A 19,980-nucleotide genomic window follows, 5' to 3' on the forward strand; every position below is an offset into this window, starting at 1 on the left:
CAGTTGACATGACTTGAAACTACAGCTGGACATCTGAAAGAAAAGGAGCAACGAACTATCTCTCTTCCCCTGTCGCTCTAAAAAAATAACTCGCGTGCAGAAGCGCGACCGCCAGGTCCATGCCTGTCTCATCAACAAATTTACTTTCCAGTCTTTTGAAAAGAAATAAATTTCTCGCTCAGTAACCTGCAGCATCCATCATAACGTTGTGCGTGCATCCGTTAAAGGTGTCCGGGCGGCAGACGTGTCTTGAATTTCGTTCCGCTACGAGCGGCTGTCATAAAAGTTATTTGGAAAAATCATCGTTTTTGAACCTTTATGAATCATAATGGAATCGTCACGTGTCGATTCGCGATGCATTTAATAATCGATTTTTTGGAACTCCCTTATGTATAACACATGTTTTTGGACAGTTATTTTGAAATCTAGTGGGTGTTTAGCGGTACTTGAAGGGTTAATTCCAATTTACGTGGAAATTCAGGTTAAATCGCCAGCCTAGGAATTCGTTCGTAACCCGGGAACCACATGTAATTTTTTTTTTTTTTTTTAATTATTACCAAAAGTAGTCACTTTCCTGAATGACGAATCCATGAACCTTGTGTGATGTTTTTTAATCAAAACATCTACAGCAAAGAGCCTCACCTGCATATTGAAAAATATATCGAGATATATTAGGGGTGTGACCATATTCACAAGTCACAGTTCAGTACGTACTTTGGTACGGAGATCACTGTTCAGTGTGGGTTCAATTCAATGTGGGTTTTGTCTCACAACATTTGAAAGTTAAAGTCTTCATACTGTTACACTGTTGTATAAATGAAATTAAAAATATATATATATAAAGTGTGACGTACGTTTTGGGGGGAAATTGTACGTTTTTTTTTTTTTTTTTTTTTTTTTAGAAAATACAGACACACCAAGTCATTTTCCTTTCCTTAATTGGGCCCCTGCCTCAGATTAGAGCTGCTCGTTTGTCAGCAGTTAAAAAAGTGCAGTTATCACACCGTGGAGGGCTGCTGGCCCAAGTGGATTAACAAGAATCATGACTACAACAACAGAGATGTCTCTTGAGACCAAGGAGAGGATTATCAAACTTCTTGAAGAAGGTAACGCTACACATATGGTTGCCAAAAATGTGGGCTGTTCACAGTCAGCTGTATCAAAAATCTGGACAAAGTACAAACAGCATTGCAAGGTTGTTAAAGTTAAGTGTAGTCCAAACATCATGACAAACAACTAAAGATCATATGTCTTGAAAACAGAAGATGTACAAAAGACAAATGAAGAAGAAATTGGAGGGAGCTGGAGTCAAGGTATGTGACAGGACTGTGCAAAATTGCCTAAAGGATTTCATACAGGAAAAGCTAAAAGGAAACCATCATTGACACTTAAACAGAAAAGAACAAGACTGCAATGAGCTAAGGCGAGGCATTCATGGACTGCGAATGACTGGATGAAGGTTATTTTTCAGTGATGAGTCAAGAATCAGCATTGGACAAGGTGATGATGCTGGAACTTTTGTTTGGTGCTGTTCCAGTGAGATTTACAAAGATGACTGCCTGAAGAAAACATCCAAATTCCCTCAGTCCTTGATGATATGGAGCTGCATGTCAGGCAAAGGCACTGGGGAGATGGTTGTGGTTAAATCTTCAATGAATGCACAAGTTAACAGTGAAATTTTAGACAGCTTTCTTATCCCTTCAATTGAAAATATGTTTGTCGTTTTCCAAGATGACAATGCATCATGCCACAGAGCTATAACTGTTAAAGCATTCCTTGGAGAAAGACTCAACCAGTCAATGTCATGGCCTGCAAATAGCTCAACCCTATTTAAAACCTGCGGTGAAAAAAATGGTCCACAGCAAGGCTCCGACCTGCAAGGATGATCTGGCAACTGCAATCAAAGAGAGTTGGCACCAAACTGATGAAGAATTTATGTTGGTCACTCATCAAGTCCATGCGTCAGAGACTGCAAGCTGTCATAAAAGCCAGAGGTGGTGCAACTAAATACTAGAGATGTGTTTTGATTGTTATTTCTTTGTTTGTTTCTCGTGATTCCATATATTTTTCCTCAGAATGGAGTGATTCTATACTGTATTTATTTCCCCGCACTTGCTCTATAACAGTAACATTTACTGACCACCGCAATTTTTTTAATTCATTTCTTTTAGTGTTTCTGAACGACAAGGAGTTGCACTTTTTAACTAATTAATTTTTTTTTAAGCTTTTTATCTGAATTTGTTCTACATAATATAATGTCTGAGTGAGTGCTCTTCCGAGACTGGTGGTTCCATACTTTTTGGTAGGTGTTGTAGAATTTATAATGTAATAATGTGTAGAACATGAAAAGTAATGTCAGTTACTTTACTGAGTAACTAATTACTCTTACAATGAGGTAATGGAGTTACCAACTCAATTACTTTTTGTAATTTGTATCTGTAACGAATTACTTTTTCAAAGTAAGATTAACAACACTGGCTACGACTTAGCTCCGTCTTGGTGAGTACAGTACAATGACGCATAATACATGTTTTTGGATAGGTATTTTGAGATTTAGAGGGTATTTAAGGGCACTTAAAGGGTTAATTCCAACTTACATGTAAACTCAGGTCGTGTCGCCAGCCTAGGAATGGAAGTCGTTCGTAACCCAGGGACTACCAGTACATATTTAATGATTTCAGTTATTGCTTTCAATTTCAAAGTAGATGATCTCTCTATTTTTAGTGGTTCAAATCGGATTGTTAAGCGACATTGCCACGTTTACAGACTGCGACGCAACATGCATGGAATGCAGCGGTCCCGAGCAGTGCTTGCGATGCCAGCCTCCTTATGTCACCCTGCGTGGTCAATGTGTGCTTCATTGCGGAAGGAACTATTTCCTAAACACCGCTACACACTCCTGCCAGCGTAAGACCTTTCTTTCTCAGATTACAGACAAAGCATATTTCTGAAATGATTGGCTATTTTACTTTCCAGAGTGCTCTACCGACTGCGCACTGTGTGATGGAGTCGGACGTTGCCGAGCTTGTGAACAACAGAGTTACCTAATGGAGGGATACTGCACCCCCGACTGTGGACATGGTTACTATGCGCAGCAAAAAAGTAGAACCTGCCATGGTAACTTTTTCTCTCTCTTCTTTAAACCAGAATGGCACATCTCTCTATACAGTGGTATGAAAAAGTATATAAACCTTTTGGAATTTCTCACATTTCTGCATAAAATCACCATGAAAGGTGGTCTTGTCAAAATCACACAGATGTAACAACAGTGTCTGCTCTAACTAAAACCACCCAAACATTCATAGGTTTTCATATTTTAATATGGATAGCATGCAAACAATGACAGAAGGGGAGAAAAGAAGTGAGCCCTCTGCCTAAGGAGACTTAAAGAGCAATTGAAACCATTTTTTCCACACATTTGAAGTCAGGGGTGTGCCCAATCACTGATGAGTGGTTTAAAGCTGCCCTGCCCACTGTAAAACACACACTGGGTAAGAATTGTATTGATGAGAAGCATTGTCTGATGTGCATCATGCCTTGGTCAAAAGAGCTGTTTGAAGACCTGCGATCAAGGTTTGTTGATTTGTATAAAGCTGGGAAATGATACAAAACCATCTCTAAAAGTCGAGATGTTCATCAATCAACAGTCAGGGAAGTTGTCTACAAATTGAGAGAGTTTGGCACTGTTGCTTCAATCCCAAAGAGTTGCCTTCCACCAAAGATGACGCCAAAAGTTCAGTGCAGAATACTCAGAAAGGTAAAAAAAACGAACCCTAGAGTGTCTGCTAAAGACTTAGAAATCACTGGCACAGTCCAATGTCTCTGTGCACGCATCAACCACTGTATATGTAAAACTATGGCCAAGAATGGTGGTCATGGGAGGACTCCACGGAGGAAGCCATTGCTATGTAAAAAAAAAACATTGTTGCTCGTTTAATGTTCGCAAAAAGGCACTTGGACACTCCACAGAAGTTGTGGCAAAATATTTTGTGGACTGATGAAACCAAAGTTGAATTGTTTGTGAGTAACACACAATGTCATGTGTAGAGAAAAAATGGAACAGCTCACCAACATCAATACCTCATCCCCACCGTGAAGCATGGTGGAAGGAGCATCATGATTTGGGGCTGATTTGCAGCCTCAGGACCTTGACAACTTGCAATCATTAATGGAATAATGATTTCAAAAACGTTTTTCACGATGTTTTGCAGGAAAACCTGAGGCCGTCTGTCAGACAGTTGAAGCTAAAAAGAGGATAGATGCTGCAACAAGGCAATGATTCAAAACACAGAAGTAAATAAACTTCAGAATGGTTTTAGAAGAACAAAATACACGTTCTGAAGTGGCCAAGTCAAAGTCCAGACTTGAACCCCATTGAGATGCTGTGGCATGACCTAAAGACAGCGATTCATGCCAGACATCCCCAGAATCCTAAATAACTACTACTGAACTGTAGTTTTGTAGAGAAAAATGGGCCAAGATTAGTCCTGATCGTTGTGCCAGACTGATCTGCATCTACAGGAAGCTTCTGGTTTAAGTTATTGCTGCCAAAGGGAGGGGGGGCACAAAATATTAAATATGATGGTTCACTTATTTTTCCCTCTTCTGTCATTGTTTGCATACTATCCTCATTAAAATCTGACAACCTATAATTTTTTTAGGTGGTTTTAGTTAAAGCAGACACTGTTTTTTCATCTGTGAGATTTTGACAAAGATCAGATTACATTTGATGGTGATTTTTTTGCAGAAATGTTAGAAATTCAAAAAGGTTCAGATACTTTTTCTTACCGCTGTATTTTTCCAGATTCTTGGGATATGATAGACATGTACACTAACATTCATGTTACAAAGTAAAACCAACCCCAGGGACTAGATTTTCCAGTTTGTCTTTGTAATACAAAGAAGCACATTGGCTACGTCTCAGTCTTGTAATGTCATGTTAAATGAGAATATTTCCATCAACACTTCTCCTCTGAATATGAAGAGGAGGAAGAGGAAATACTCCTGTGGTCTTAAGCTGTTATGTTATTTAAAGGCCGCGGGCTGACAATTTTTCACCATTTCCTGAGCAGACAGTGAAAGATTGTACATTTCTCCAGCAGAATTACATTGCGTAACATGTCATAAATCATCCCACAAACGAAGATCCCCCATGGCTTCTCTTAGCCTTAAAAGTAGCATATTGAAAACATGGAAGACTAAACGTATTAAACTTACTATTATTACTATTGTTGTATGTATACGACTATTGTTTTATGTCATATCTGTTCTATTGTATCCAGATTTTATTGGTATTTTACAATAATTTCCACCTATGGGAAATCATTAGAAATACGCATTATGCAGCATATGCAAATTTAATCAAAGTGCAGTCATAAATTACCCAGGCGACCTTAACAATCCGCTTAAAAATTAAATAAAAATGTTGACTGACGGGTTAGTTCACGTATGCACATAGATTAGCCAAGGTATGCACTATGTGTTTAAGTGAGTGTAGTGTCGAATAATAAAGCATCGTCACTGTCAGCAAGAAAAACAAATTACACTTCACTTTGCTCGTAAAATGTTAACGACTGGGAATGTGCCGGGAATATTTAGTCACCACCCACCAAACAATAAATTAAGAAAAAAATCTCTGTATATAATAAATATTAGAACCACACAGAGCTGAAGGTGCCACAAGATGAATTCCCTGCAGTTGTCACTAAATAGAATAAATCAAATGTTATGATTGAGGGATTTCTAAAACTTATACATTAAGGCAAATTACTTTTGTTGATGAGATGAGAATGAAAAATGAGAATGGTGTAGTCATCCTTTAGACAGGAATGGCAGTAAACAATTTTAGAATTTAACTTAAAGCGTTCGTTATTCATGTTGTGGGCTCAGCTGTTGGCTCATATTCACATGTTAGTATGGAGAATTTGGAGTGCTTAAATAAAATTATTTAATAAATAAGCACTAATGTAAATAATAAATGTGGTATTACAATGTTAGTATTTCACTATGTATTGGTTTATATTTATTTATTTGAAAATAGTTTATTAATTTCAATTTGTATTTATTATATAAAAGTTTTAATTTATTTACGTCAACATTTCTTTATTATATTAACAATTATGATTTATTATACTATATTAACAATTGGGGGGGGGGGGCATTTCTGCACCACCGTAGTTTTAATGTTCAGAAAGCAAGACAAATAACACATACGATCCTTTCAACATCCGACATTTGACTCATCATTTGTCTCGACATATGACGACATGTTCGAAATTAGGGGCGTCACTAGACATAATGCAATACTGGGGCACAGCGGGGCACTGACGAGCAAGCAAAAAATAAATAAATTCTGCACGTATCTATCATAAAAAGTCAGAAAGTTTTTTTTTTTGTGTTTTTTTTTAAGTGACGCGCTTTGGTTTGGCAAAATGCAAGCCACCTCAGTATTAAAATGTTTGCCATGATCCCAGTATTTGAGATAATACAAAACACGATGTTTACTCACTTCCTCATAAGTCCAATGGTCCCACAGTTGTTGGACTTGATTTGGCCAATCTCAGGTTAAACAGGAACTTTATGAACCAACTTTATGAACCCCAAAAAGGCTCACACGCCTCACCCTGGTGCAGCAACAAAAGCCTGCAGCACATTTGGCTTGCATGCTGCAAAAAATAAACAAATTAATCCGCAAAATCAGCTGAATCCGCAGTCCATATGCATGCTATAAAGCAATGCTTTCTTGTTAGATGCTGACCCAGTTAATTCGTCCTCAACCCGAGACTAGAGCTCGAAGTCACTCATTTTCATGGCGCTGGGTTCAAAAAATTGAATAAATATATCGATCGCTTCCACACACATCCATGCAGTCCATTTCATTCAGGAGCATAAAGTACCGTGTGAAATATGAAATAAACATACTTTTTGCTGTCATAGGCACTTTAAATTCAGCCTTCAATATTTTAGATCTCTAGATGGGGCAGGTCAATCACATAGTGCCTCTTCATTAGCTCAAGGGTCAAAACGTGACATGTTGAAATCTAGGTAGGAAACTGTAGAAGTGCACGGTTTCGGTATTAAAAAAAGATATATATATATAAATTTATATGATAAAAAAATTAAATATGAAAAGTGAGCTATCTGGGTTGTGATTTTGGATTGTGTTTTTTTGCTCACTGATTTACTGCTTTTGACAGGTATAACCCAGAAGTCCCCGTCAAAATGGATTGGACGTCTATCGGTGTCAATGGCTGCCAATGAGTTAATACTTAAAAAAAATGATACAATTTTTTTTAAACCCGGTCTTTTTACCCGATGCAGGGTCCTTTGTTTAACAAGTGAAAGTAGAAGGATTTCAAGTCGGCCTTTGCATATTTTGAAAGCGACCCTTACAGACAAAAGTTTGGACACCCCTGGTCTATCGTGGCTAGACCGACCTGAAAAGACAAAGAGCAAGTGTAATGAAATAAATCTTAAATGCCTATTTTTTTTTTTTTTTTTGGTTCCTCTTCCAGCAAACAGCAGCCCGCCTACAGTCCACATCAATGGTTCCCTGCAGGTTCCTCTTGGCGGTTCGGTCCCACTGACCCCAACTTTGCTGCAAGTGAAAGACTCTGACACCCCGCTTGAAGGTTTGATCATCCGGCTTGTTCGGCGACCCACGAACGGCCGTCTGATCGTCTTCCGAGGGGCTCAGGAGGATGAGGAAGAAGCCGGGGCACGAGAATTGAGTGACCAAGACTCCTTCACATGGCCTCAGTTGGAAAGTGGTCGAGTTCACTTTCAACACTACAAGGACAAAGCTAGGTGAGGTGGTTTCAACTTGTTTTGGAAGGTAAAATAATAGCTTGAGTAGCCTCATTAGCAGTGGCAGATGCTTGTCTTTCAATGATGGGAAGCTCAAAGTGTGTCCGCCTGTGACTGTTTTGTGACGGTTGAGGGACTCAGTGGCACCCACTGCTCAGTAGGGAAAGAAACTACAGTGCCAGAAGTCAATTCTCCAAACACAAGCATTTACTCTTAAAAAAACACCAGAAAGAGAAGCTCATTTTTCGCTAGTCATTTTTAACAAAGTGTCGCTAGAAGTAAAAGAAAATCCCTGGTTCAGCAGAATAAAAATTGGTATAAAGATACAAAATATAGAAAATACAAAAATTCAAAAAACGCGAATGTTAATACAAAATCCCTGATTCACTCATTTCGCTGTCAATCAAAAAAGGGATTCAGCCTAAAACAGATAATCCAGTCATCATGCAGAGAAGTTAGCGTCCGGGCCAGCCGAGCTACGCCCACTGCCCATATACCCCCAGAGACGCCCAGCGCCCAATGGGTGGGATAAACCCAGCCTTCAGCCAATGACTCGTCTTGTTATTCTGAACAAAAGTTGAGTGCTTTATAGCACATATTTAGTCAATGACGTACACACAACAATATGCATTTAATCACTTATTTTTGGACATTTTTGGGGAAGCTGAGCCAGTGGCGCGAGAAGTAGGGTGCTGATAGTGCTGCAGCACCCCCTGGTATTGAGGAGGGGAAAAAAAGTGTTTTGGTAGATTTTTTTTTTTTTTTTAAAGAAATCAATAAATAAAACATTGTAACAATAGCGTATTTAATTTTGGGGATTGAATATATATGTTGATTTTTTTTATTTTGTATATATAGTTTTTTTAACATGGTCACCGCCTGACACCTTACTTGCTACCAGGTCACGTTGGGTCTTGGATAAGGCTCTATATTGGAACGGAAAAGTTAGTTAATGTTGACAGAGGAGGCATTAACATATAGCACAAAAACGAATTAACAATTTTTTTCTTTACAAAAACAGCAACATTTTCTAAAATTCAAGGTCGAAAATGAAAATGATTAAGATCTTTTATAAAAGTGTCCAGCGAGGATAAGTTAGCAGCAGATTTAGACCATGAAGAACTTCAAGTAGTTTGCATTGTAACCATATTATTGTTTGTTGTTGCTGTTGCGCTGCCGCCGTGCAGAGCGCTGTTAGATATTCGTGTGCAATTTATTTGAGTGTTGTGAAAAGTGGGTGTTAAACCGAGGCTTAAAGCGGAAGTTCAGGATTTTTGACATTAACTCTAAACCCTAACGCTAAACCCAACCCATTTCGCCCTGTTGCCAGCCGTCAGTTAACTCAGCAGACTGATGCTGCATTCAAGGAAGGGGAGAGGTCAGAGTTTCCAACTTCTGATCTGGAAAAACATCAATAGTACGCCTCCACTATTTGATCGCTTACGAGAAGTCAGGTTCTCTGGAGGTCAGGTCTGGAGGTCTTTTGAAGGCCAAAATAAAAGACAACTTGTGGCAATCAGCCATCTTTGCTGTTTACATTCGCTTGGAATGCTTTAAGGTTGCAACCGGTACCCTCCGAGCGGGATGAGTCCGACTTCCCACCTCCCTCGAATGCAGCGTGAGAACGAGTGACCGAAGCACTCCTCTTTATTGGAGTCGTATTACGCATCGGGAAAAAAAATAGTCCTGCAGAATGAAATGAATTACGGCAGTTTGGTGTGACATTGTTTTGAACGCATGGGTGTTTTGAAACAATGATCTATGCTTTGAATTTATTTGACTATGTTGGATCTGTTCGTAGATCTGTATCGTTTTTATGCTATAATGGTGTCATTGACTCGCGCTAGCTTAGCCACTCAGGAGCCCTGAAACTAACAAATAACTTGCAAACACAACGGAATTTGTTGAAATCGACTCCACCAACTAACTAAACCCTGCTAACTTGAAAATTAAGCCTAATGTCAAAAATACTGAACTTCCGCTTTAAGGCTGGAATACACCCAGCGCGGCTACGGCGCGTCAGTGCAGTGAAACACGGCCATTCAAGTCAAGCAGGAAGTGCACACCAGTCGCTGTGTGGCAGCGTTATAGACACGTCACACTCGAAACGAATGAGTTTATTATTTGACGCGAGACGCGACCCTCCTGCGTCAATACTACTAGGTAGGATTGAGCAGACCGGATGTCACTCGAGTAAAAATACGGTGGATCCAGTCGATTTTTAATTAATATGCAATTAATTCTATTATCATCTGCGTGGCGCTTTTACTTGAGAAAATCCATCAACAAAGCTTTTGAAAACTGTTTATAAGAAAAAAATGATTCGTTGAGGCATTTCATTTGTAAAATACATGTGAAAATATTTGTCATTGTGATTGGTTTTCTCTTTAGCATAGGATTTCTTTTTTCATCAACGCAGGGTCTGAAAGGTAATTGGTTGTTTTATTATTACGCTGATTGAGCTGATTGAGCCGCTTCACAGACGCTCTGCTCGCAAAACGCGCTCTGTAGAAATAGGGGGCTAACGTCAGTGGTGCTCTGATGCACCTTCACCGGGTTTCCTGGACCTTTTAGTTTTCAAATGTGTTTGTGTGTCATTGCGCCATCTAGCTGGGGGGATTTGCATTGTAATACACATGCGCTTTTTTTATTCCCAGTACAAAAACCTAAACACACACTGAAGGTGAAAGACAACGCTGTCTTTGTAATAGCCTAGTAGTAGTACGTACACTACTGGCCAAAAGTATTGGCACCCCTGCAATTCTGTCAGATAACGCTCAATTTCTCCCAGAAAAGGATTGTAATTCCAAATGCTTTGGTAGTAATAGCTTCATTTATTTTGCTTGCAATGAAAAAACACAAAAGAGAATGGGAAAAAAAAAAATCATTATCATTTTACACAAAACTCCAAAAATGGGCCGGACAAAAGTATCGGCACCCTCAGCCAAATACTTGGTAGCACAGCCTTTAGACAAAATAACTGCAAACAACCGCTTCCGGTATCCATTACTGAGTTTCCCACAATGCTCTGCTGGAATATTAGACCATTCTTCTTTGGCCAACTTCTCCAGGTCTCTGAGATTTGAAGGGTGCCTTCTCCAAACTGCCATTTTCAAGATCTCTCCACAGGTGTTCTATGGGATTCAAGTCTGGAGTCATTGCTGGCCACTTTAGAAGTCTCCAGTGCTTTCTCTCAAACCATTTTCTAGTGCTTTTTGAAGTGTGGTATGGGTCATTGTCCTGCTGGTGACCTCTGAGGGTGACCCAGCTTTGTCATACTGGACCCTACATTATGCTGCAAAATTTGTTGGTAGTCTTCAGACTTCATAATGCCTTGCACACGTTCAAACAGTCCAGTGCCAGAGGCAGCAAAGCAACTCCAAAACATCAGGGAACCTCCGCCATGTTTGACTGTGGGGACTGTGTTCTTTTCTTTGAAGGCCTCGTTTTTTTCCTGTAGACTCTATGTTGATGCCTTTTCACAAAAAGTACTACTTTTGTCTCATCTGACCAGAGAACATGCTTTTAAAACGTTTTTGGCTTTTTCAGGTAATTTTTGGCAAACTCCAGCCTGTTTTTTTTTTTTATGTCTCTGGGTCAGAAATGGGGTCCTACCATAGAGTTCCTTTTTGTTCAGACGCCGACGGATCGTACAGGTTGACACCGTTCTACCCTCGGACTGCAGGACAGCTTGAACTTGTTTGGATGGATGTTAGTCGAGGTTCTTTATCCACTATCTGCACAATCTTTTGTTGAAATCTCCCGTCAATTTTTCTTTTCAGTCCACAGTGCCATGGGCTTTACACTTATTGATGACACCGCACACGGTAGACATTCAGGTCTTTGGTGATGGACTTGTAGCCTGGAGATTACCTATGCTTCCTCCCAATTTTGTTTCTCAAGTCCTCAGACAGTTCTTTGGTCTTCTTTCTTTTCTCCATGCTCAATGTGGTACACACAAGGACACAGGACAGAGGTTGACTCAACTTCAATCCATTTTAAGTGTGATTTAGTTATTCCCACCACCTGTTTTGTGCCACAGATAAGTAACAGGTGCTGTTAATTACACAATTAGAGAAGCAATTTTTTCAAAGGGTGCCGATACTTTATTCCTGCCCATTTTTGTGTTGTGTAAAATGATAATGGTTTAATTTTTTTTTACCATTCATTTTTGTGTTTTTTAATTGCAAGCAAAATAAATGAAGATACTACTACCAAAGCATTTGTAATTGCAATCATTTATATGACAGAATTGCAGGGTAACCACTACTTTCGGCCATCACTGTAAACTATCCTGCATGCATGCGTGCTGCCTTTGTGCACGCCTTGAAAAGGTGCGAGCATGAAAAATTTTGACCGAAACGACTGTTGGGTGGGAAAAACAAAATAAAGATCCTCAGCACCCCCTGCTGTGAGGGACTTCCAGCGCTCCTGAACTGAGCTTTCTTGCAGTCTTAGAACAATCGCCACTGCTCATTAGGACCGGAACATTCAGGATTTTTTTTTTCCTCACTGAAAATCGACTTGCCCATTTAAATTTCATTCCTCATTGGGTCCGATTAAATCCCGTTTTTCTTTTTTGACTAGAACTAATAAATTTGTACATTTTCTTCCCCTTCTTTTTTGCAATATGTTTTTTATGAAGAGTGAGCTCACTTCCTCACAAGTAATTGAATGTGAATATTTTCCTTCTCACCAAAAATTCGCGAAAAATTCATCTGCTTTCTTTCTCGATGCCATGAATGAATGTGTTTACTGACTAGTGAATTAATGTATTTTCTTTTATCCTGACTAGGACCGGCGAATTTACTTTGCGAGCGGCCGACCCTCAGCTACTGTCTGAAGCAGAAACAATTCATGTTCAAGCCCTCTCAATGCAGGTGGGACATAAACACTCACACCAAGACACATTATCCTCTTGCCTCCCACCTTATCACACCATTTTAATCACCATCTCGACGTTGATTTTTTTTTTTCCTGAAAATGTAAACGTTCCCTCTTCCTCCTTTAAGGACTCCAAGAACATCAAGCCTTTCCATTAGGATTTCCGTGTGTTTGTGTGTGTATTGCGTCCATTATAATTTCTGAGTGTGTGTTTACACTCAGTGGAGGATTGCGAATGCTTCCTTGCACCTCACATCACAAACGCTGATGCAGCCTTCACTCTCCACTGGTGGAAGGTTATCAGCCGTCTTAGTTATTGATGTTTTCATCACTTCAACAATCGCAACTAAAAAAGCCAAACGTGGTGGAGTCAATGCATTCGCCTCACATGCAAATGCAGGACAGCCAATTCGAGGATGCGAATCGGTCCGTGTGATGAGGGCCAACTAATAATGGATTGTTCCTTGGGCTGGAGCCAAAATAAAGATATACTGTATGTAAATAAAAAGTTTTTAAAAAACTTTACGTAGCACTGCCGCCTACAAAAACAACAAGACTGAGAAAGAAAAAGGCTTGATTGAAATCTCCATCAGAAGCACTGCCGGCAGCCATTTTAGTGAGTCCAAGATTGAAAAGATCTCCGATTATGATAACCTCGCAACACCCTTGAGTTCGAGGAACTTCATAGGGTTCTTTTACAGGAACTGTATTTCAGAATGAGAAAGAAATGGTAGGATATCTCCTTTCACAAGAAAAAAAAACATTTGTTTCTACCCAGGGGTGTTACTAGGTTTTAAGAACTGGGAGGCTTTGCATAGAAGCATAGAAGTTGCATAGAATGTAAGGCAACGTAACGTACAAGCACAAAACTTCACAAACAGCCAGCAATGAATGATAACTTAAAGTGCCGATGACAGGATAAATAAAAGTCTTAAATAGCATTATTATGTGAGTTAGAATAGTATTTTGAGACGATTCGACTATATACAACAATTTGGCAAAGTGCAGATCACGAATAATTAGTCTTTTAATCTGCCTTTCAGCCACGCCTGTCGTTATAGCGCTCATGCGTCCCCAACTGGAGGATGTCGGCATGGTCACGATTTCAGCTGATTTAGAATTCAGCCCATTGAGAGGGAAGATTCAGAACGAGGAAAATAAGACACAGAGCAGCAAATTGTCATCATTGTTTCAAAATCTCTACTCCAATATTTTTACAGGATATTCTTTTTATCTAAGTATTTTTCCCCAATTGCTAAATGAATGGTATGGTCATGACAAATAACAGTCTTGTGCTAAATGGAATATAAAATATTTAAAATGCATTTATTCAGTACGACACAGCAAAATTACCGTAATTTCCCGAATATAAGGCGCACCCATGTTTAATGCGCACCCCAAATTTACTTGTAAAATCTAGGGGAAATTATTGTAGCCGTTTATAACGCGCACCCTAATTTTAGCACCAATAAATAGAAGAATACAAGAAAACACAGCTCGTGTACGGATACAGAAATGTCATTTTACTGACTGGTGAAACACAGCACAAGCATAGCACATTGGTAGTTCAAAACATTACCATAAACTGACTATATTTACGGTAATAATATAATTTGACAACCTCTCCAACCAAGAAAACAAAACAGATGTGACTTTTCTTTTAAAGGCTGCTGTATAACTTGCTTGTTTCATCATGATGAATAAATGTTTCTTCCATGGATTGATACTGTAAAATCAAAGTGTGAACGTAATTCGGAAATCCGTGAGAGCTCATCGCTGTCAACACGACAGTAACAATAGGAACTATTGTTATTTGGGTTTGAGTTTCCCGAGGGACAAATATAGTTGACGGACACATGAAGTCTGTATGCTTATGTTTGTTATGGTCTGAGTTGTGGAGCTGCAATAAACGTTGACTCAAATGAGTTCAAGAAACTAAATTCTGTGCTTTATGAAGAGTGAAAAACGCAGAATTTAACACAGACGAAATCATTCGGCCGATTAGAGCGAAGTATTACCGAAACAAAATGGTGACGTCACGTACCGTAATGGTCGGCAACGGGTCGCCGCATACGTTTCTTCAACACAACGTGGCCGTGTCAATAAAAAAAAAATTGGTTTATATATATATATATATATATATATATATATATATATATATATATATATGTAATATACTGTATGTATATGTATATATATATATATATATATACTGTATATATATACAGTGGGGAGAACAAGTATTTGATACACTGCCAATGGGTTTTCCCATTGACTGTGTATCAAATACTTGTTCTCCCCACTGTATATATTTCTGTCTCCATCCATGTACCCGTTTATAATGCGCACCATGATTTTACAAGTTGATTTTTGGGGAAAAAAGTGTGCGTTATATTAGGGAAATTACGGTACTCCATAATGGTCAAAACTGTTGACTTCTTGCAACTCCCGAACGATATTTTATGCCACCAAAGTTAGTCCGACTTTTGTCATTTCCCTGCCCCCGGCTTCGTAAACAAACCAGGAGGCGTGACAGCTACCCGACAGTCTAACCCGAACCGAGCAGCGTCTCCAGGTCTTATTCTCGCCTTTCGAAGCGAAAAATCACACCAAACTACTTCGTCATGTCACACGGCGGCGGAGTTGTCGATCGTCTTCGCCGATCGGCAACCACCCCAGTGGCGAGCAAGTGACAGCTCGTCGTTACACTTCTGCAAGCAGAAGAGCTCGTTTGCTCGGGAAGCAGCTGGAGATTGACCGCCGGACAAACCGGCCGATGTCCGAAGTGCGTGTAGCTGCCCGAGCCCAACCCGAGGATAGTGGTATATTGCTGGTGTTCTGCCAAATTTTGCACCCTTATAATATTTTGCTCCCAAAGCTGTTGTGGCTGTAAATACGCCCTCTTTTACCTTCAGTTGGACTGAATTATCCAGAGGTGCTAAATAAACAAGTAACATCGTAAGCTTACATGTTCAACACGAATGTGGTGTAAATTAATGCTGAACGACACGGCGAAGACCTATACATTGAGAGAGCGGCGTCCATTTGTGTGCAGCTAACATGACAGGATGTGTCTGAGGAGAACTTTTCTACATGTCCGTCCATGTTTAAACATAAGTAAATATTCCTTTATTTAAAGAATATATTTAGTGTTTACCTTGTAATCGCTGTATTCGCGGCCAAGTTGCAATTTCTGATGGGGTGCAAAATTTGACAGAACACCGGGCACACGAAGAGACCAATAAGCAGAGTATAGCGCTCTCCTGGTGGGGAAGCGAAGAGGACCGAGGGGGTTGTGCGTTAAGCCGCCGGTTGTCGGCCAAATGGCATTCTTGGTGGACAAGGCACATTGTCAGCGACAAAATGCAAGCCACCTCCCTATTAAAACGTGTGCCCTGATCCCAGTATTTGACACAATACAAAGCACGATGTTTACTGACTTCCTCGTAAATCCAATGGTCCCACAGTTGTGGGACTTGTTTTGGCCAGTCTTGGGGTGGGGGTTTTTGAAAGCCAAAAAGACTAACACGCCTCTCCCTGGTACAGCAACCAAACCCTGCAGCACATTTGGCTGGGGTGATGTGAAAAATAAACGAATTAATCAGCAAAATCAGCTGAATCCACAGTCCATCTGCATGGTATAAAGCAATTTTGTATTGTGAGATGCTGACCCGGGTGACGTCACATTCGCATTCCTCCTCAAAACAGTTATTCATTTTCATGGCGCGGGATTCAAAACATTGAAATAAATAAAATGATCGCTTACACGCGCATCCATGCGGTCCATTTCATTCAGAAGCATAAAATACTTCTAATGACGCCACTGTTTCTACTTTTTTTATTCTATAGTCATTAGCAGTAGATCATGGCTTAGTTTTACCAAAAAATACTCTGACCAAAAAGTAGAGGGAAAAAGTTTAGGGGTGAAAAGAAACAAGTCAAGAAAACCTATGTTGCCCATGTTTTTTGTTTTTTCTACTTTTAAGACTTCAGTATATAAAACAACAAAAAAGAAGCCCAAGAAAGGGCTTTTGATGCCCAACAATAATTATTTAACAGATGCATAACCAGTGGTATGGAAGTAAAAGTACTCCGTTACTGTAATTAAGTACATTTTTGTGTAACTGTACTTCACCTGAGTACAGATATGAAGTGGTACTTTTTACTTTTGCAGCACATGTATGTACTTTTTACACCACTACTTTTCAAATTGTCACCTGCGTTAAACGTTACTATCTTTTTAATGCCTCCAGCGCAATCCATAAGCCCCGTGCAACTATAGCGTTACTGAGCACTAGATGGAGCAACATGAGTACAAGCAAGATTAGGCAGGTGAACAAGATATTGACCAATTAAAAAGCAACAGTGAGAGCAGCGCACCTTCAAATGGATGCTGCACAGTCTTGTACAGTAGGTGGGGGTATGCACCTGACTTGCAATCCCCCATTAAGATAGGTTTTGGAGTTTGTTAAGCCATTTACAGTGCAGTCCATTTTATTACTTTTTCCCTTTCTGCACAGTTATATATTTAAAATATAAAATATATATATATCATATTTTTGCATTGGAAGGAAATGTTTTTACTGTTTACTTGTAAAATTTAAAGCAAGTACTTTTTTTATTTGTACTTGAGTACATTTTTAAGTGAAAGTAAAACGTCTAACGCACCGCTCTCATGCTCTCGTCACTCTCTTCAGGAACAGCATGCAAAACACAACTGCAACAGTAGAACCCAATTCGTTACATTATTAATACATTATGATTATTCCGATTTGTATTCATAATGTATTTGTTTCCCTATGTGTATTTGCTATTTGTAATTGTACCAGCAGTATTTATCAAGGATTAAGCGTACAGTGGTATGAAAGAGTATCTGAACGTTTTGGAATTTCTCACATTTCTGCATAAAATCACCATCAATTGTGATCTGATCTTTGTCAAAATCACACAAATGAAAAAACAGTGTCTGCTGTAACTAAAACCACCCAAACAATTATAGGTTTTTATATTTCAATGAGGATAGCATGCAAACAATGACAGAAGGGGAAAAAATAAGTGAGTGAACCATCACATTTAATTTATTGTGGCCCCCCTTTTGCAGCAATAATTTCAACCGGACGTTTCCTGTCGCTGCAGATCAGTCTGGCACATTGATCAGGATTAATCTTAGCCCATTCTTCTCGACAAAACTGCTGTAGTTCAGTCAGATTCCTGGGATGTCTGGCATGAATCGCTGTTTTTCGGTCATGCCACAGCATCTCAAGGGGGTTCAAGTCTGGACTTTGACTTGGCCACTCCAGAACATGTATTTTGTTGTTCTGAAACCATTCTGAAGTTGATTTACTTCTGTGTTTGGGATCATTGCCTTGTTGCAGCATTCATCCTCTTTGTAGCTTCAACTGTCTGACGGACAGCCTCAGGTTTTCCTGCAAAACATCCTGATATACTTTTGGTTTAATTCTTACATTAATGATTGCAAATTGTCCAGGCCCTGAGGCAGCAAACAGCCCCAAATCATAATGCTCCCTCCACCATGCTTCATTTTTCCGCCACACATAACGTTCAATTCAATTCAATTTTATTTGTATAGCCCTGGATCACAACAATTGTGTGTTACTCCCAAACAATTCAACTTTGGTTTCATCAGTCCACAAACTATTTTGCCAAAACTTCTGTGGAGTGTCCAAATGCCTTTTTGCGAACATTAAACGAGCAACAATGTTTTTTTTTACATAGCAATAGCTTCCTCCGTAGAGTCCTCCCAAAAACACCATTCTTGGCCAGTATTACATATAGTTGATGTGTGCACAGCGATATTGGACTGTGCTAGTGAATTCTGTAAGTGTTTAGCAGACACGCTAGGGTTCTTTTTTACCTCTCTGAGTATTCTGCGCTAAACTCTTAGCATCATCTTTGGCTGACGGCCACTCCTTGGGAGAGAAGCAACAGTGCCAAACTCTCTCCATTTGTAGACAACTTCTCTGACTGTCAATTGATGAATATCCAGACTTTTAGACTTCTTAGAGATGGTTTTGTATGCTTTACCAGCTCTCTACAAATCAACATCGCAGGTCTTCAGACAGCTTTTTTTTGACCGAGCCATGATGCACATCAGACAATGCTTTTCATCAAATATTTCTTTGCTAGGTGTGTGTTTTATAGTGGGCAGGGAAGCTTTAAAATACTCATCAGTGATTGGGCACACACCTGACTTAAATTGTTCGGTAAAAACCGGTTTCAATTGCTCTTTAAGTCTCCTTGGGTACTTATTTTTCCCCCTTCTGTCATTGTTTGCATTGTATCCTCATTGAAATGTGAAAACCTATAAATGTTTGGGTGGTTTTAGTTAAAGCAGACGCTGTTTTTACATCTGTGTGATTTTAACAAAGATCAGATCACATTTGATGGTGATTTTATGCAGAAATTTGAGAAATTATATTATTAGATACTTTTTCACACCACTGTAGGTTTTTTGGCCTGTGGAATGAATTAATCGAATATTATGTATTCTTATGTGAAAATCCTGCTCAACATACGACCATTTCGACTTACAACCCGGGTCCTGGAATGAATTAAATTCGTATGTAGAGGTACCACTGTACAGATTATGCATTTTCTTTTCGAGTATTAGATGCCTTAACTTTTATGACTTCCAACGAGTTGGCATTTTTATCGCTCATTAATAATATGACCTCTCGACATTCACAGTGGTTTATACACTGGTCTACATACCGTAAGGAAAGGGGGATATCATTTTGGGGTGATTAGCTGCAATTAACTGATTTCATATCATGTCTTTTCAACCACTCTAATTGAGTTACGAGTTTAAACGTTTAATGTCAACACGTGTGTCCTTATTAGGAGTGCGTTGTTGAAATCAAAAAGTGCACAAAATGTGCTTGTAAATCAGTCCTCCTGCAGTGCATTCAAAGAGCTCGCAGCTTGAAAGCGAAGAAAAACAAACATCATGGGTTGCCAAGAGCACACACAGGAAGGATTTCTCACCCCCATGAGGGTCGATGACGGCTCATTCCCAAACATCAACCCCTCCCACCCTCGCTCACCTGGAGCTCTGCAAGACAAGGTCAAGCCTCCTGCACTGAGTGTTTGTTTGCCTCAGGAGGAGATTTACTTGTTTGCCTTTTTGCGAGTTGGCGTCTTTGCACACTCACACATTGACACAGTCTTTGTTTTGCTGCAGTGGGAAGACAAGTCAGGATTTGGGTGGTCGCCCGGGGGCTCGCTTGTCTGTCTGGTGGAGATAATTGCTCCAAAGTGAAGAAATTTGTC

The 19,980-nt window shown here is 39.6% G+C and overlaps 1 protein-coding gene across 3 annotated transcripts in view; it reads left to right on the forward strand.

Annotated features, from left to right (window-relative positions):
• Positions 1–19,980, forward strand: part of fras1 (Fraser extracellular matrix complex subunit 1) — a 451,829-nt gene that overhangs the window by 320,408 nt on the left and 111,441 nt on the right. For 2 of the 3 annotated variants that reach the window (XM_057831795.1, XM_057831798.1), the window contains 4 exons: positions 2,725–2,907; positions 2,977–3,117; positions 7,515–7,806; positions 12,602–12,686. In XM_057831795.1, coding sequence (XP_057687778.1) covers positions 2,725–2,907; positions 2,977–3,117; positions 7,515–7,806; positions 12,602–12,686 — 701 coding nt within the window. The remainder of the gene's footprint in view (positions 1–2,724; positions 2,908–2,976; positions 3,118–7,514; positions 7,807–12,601; positions 12,687–19,980) is intronic. The other variant, XM_057831797.1, reaches the window with a different exon arrangement.

Source organism: Corythoichthys intestinalis, chromosome 3, assembly GCF_030265065.1.
Source record: "Corythoichthys intestinalis isolate RoL2023-P3 chromosome 3, ASM3026506v1, whole genome shotgun sequence".
NCBI classification, from domain to species: domain Eukaryota; kingdom Metazoa; phylum Chordata; class Actinopteri; order Syngnathiformes; family Syngnathidae; genus Corythoichthys; species Corythoichthys intestinalis.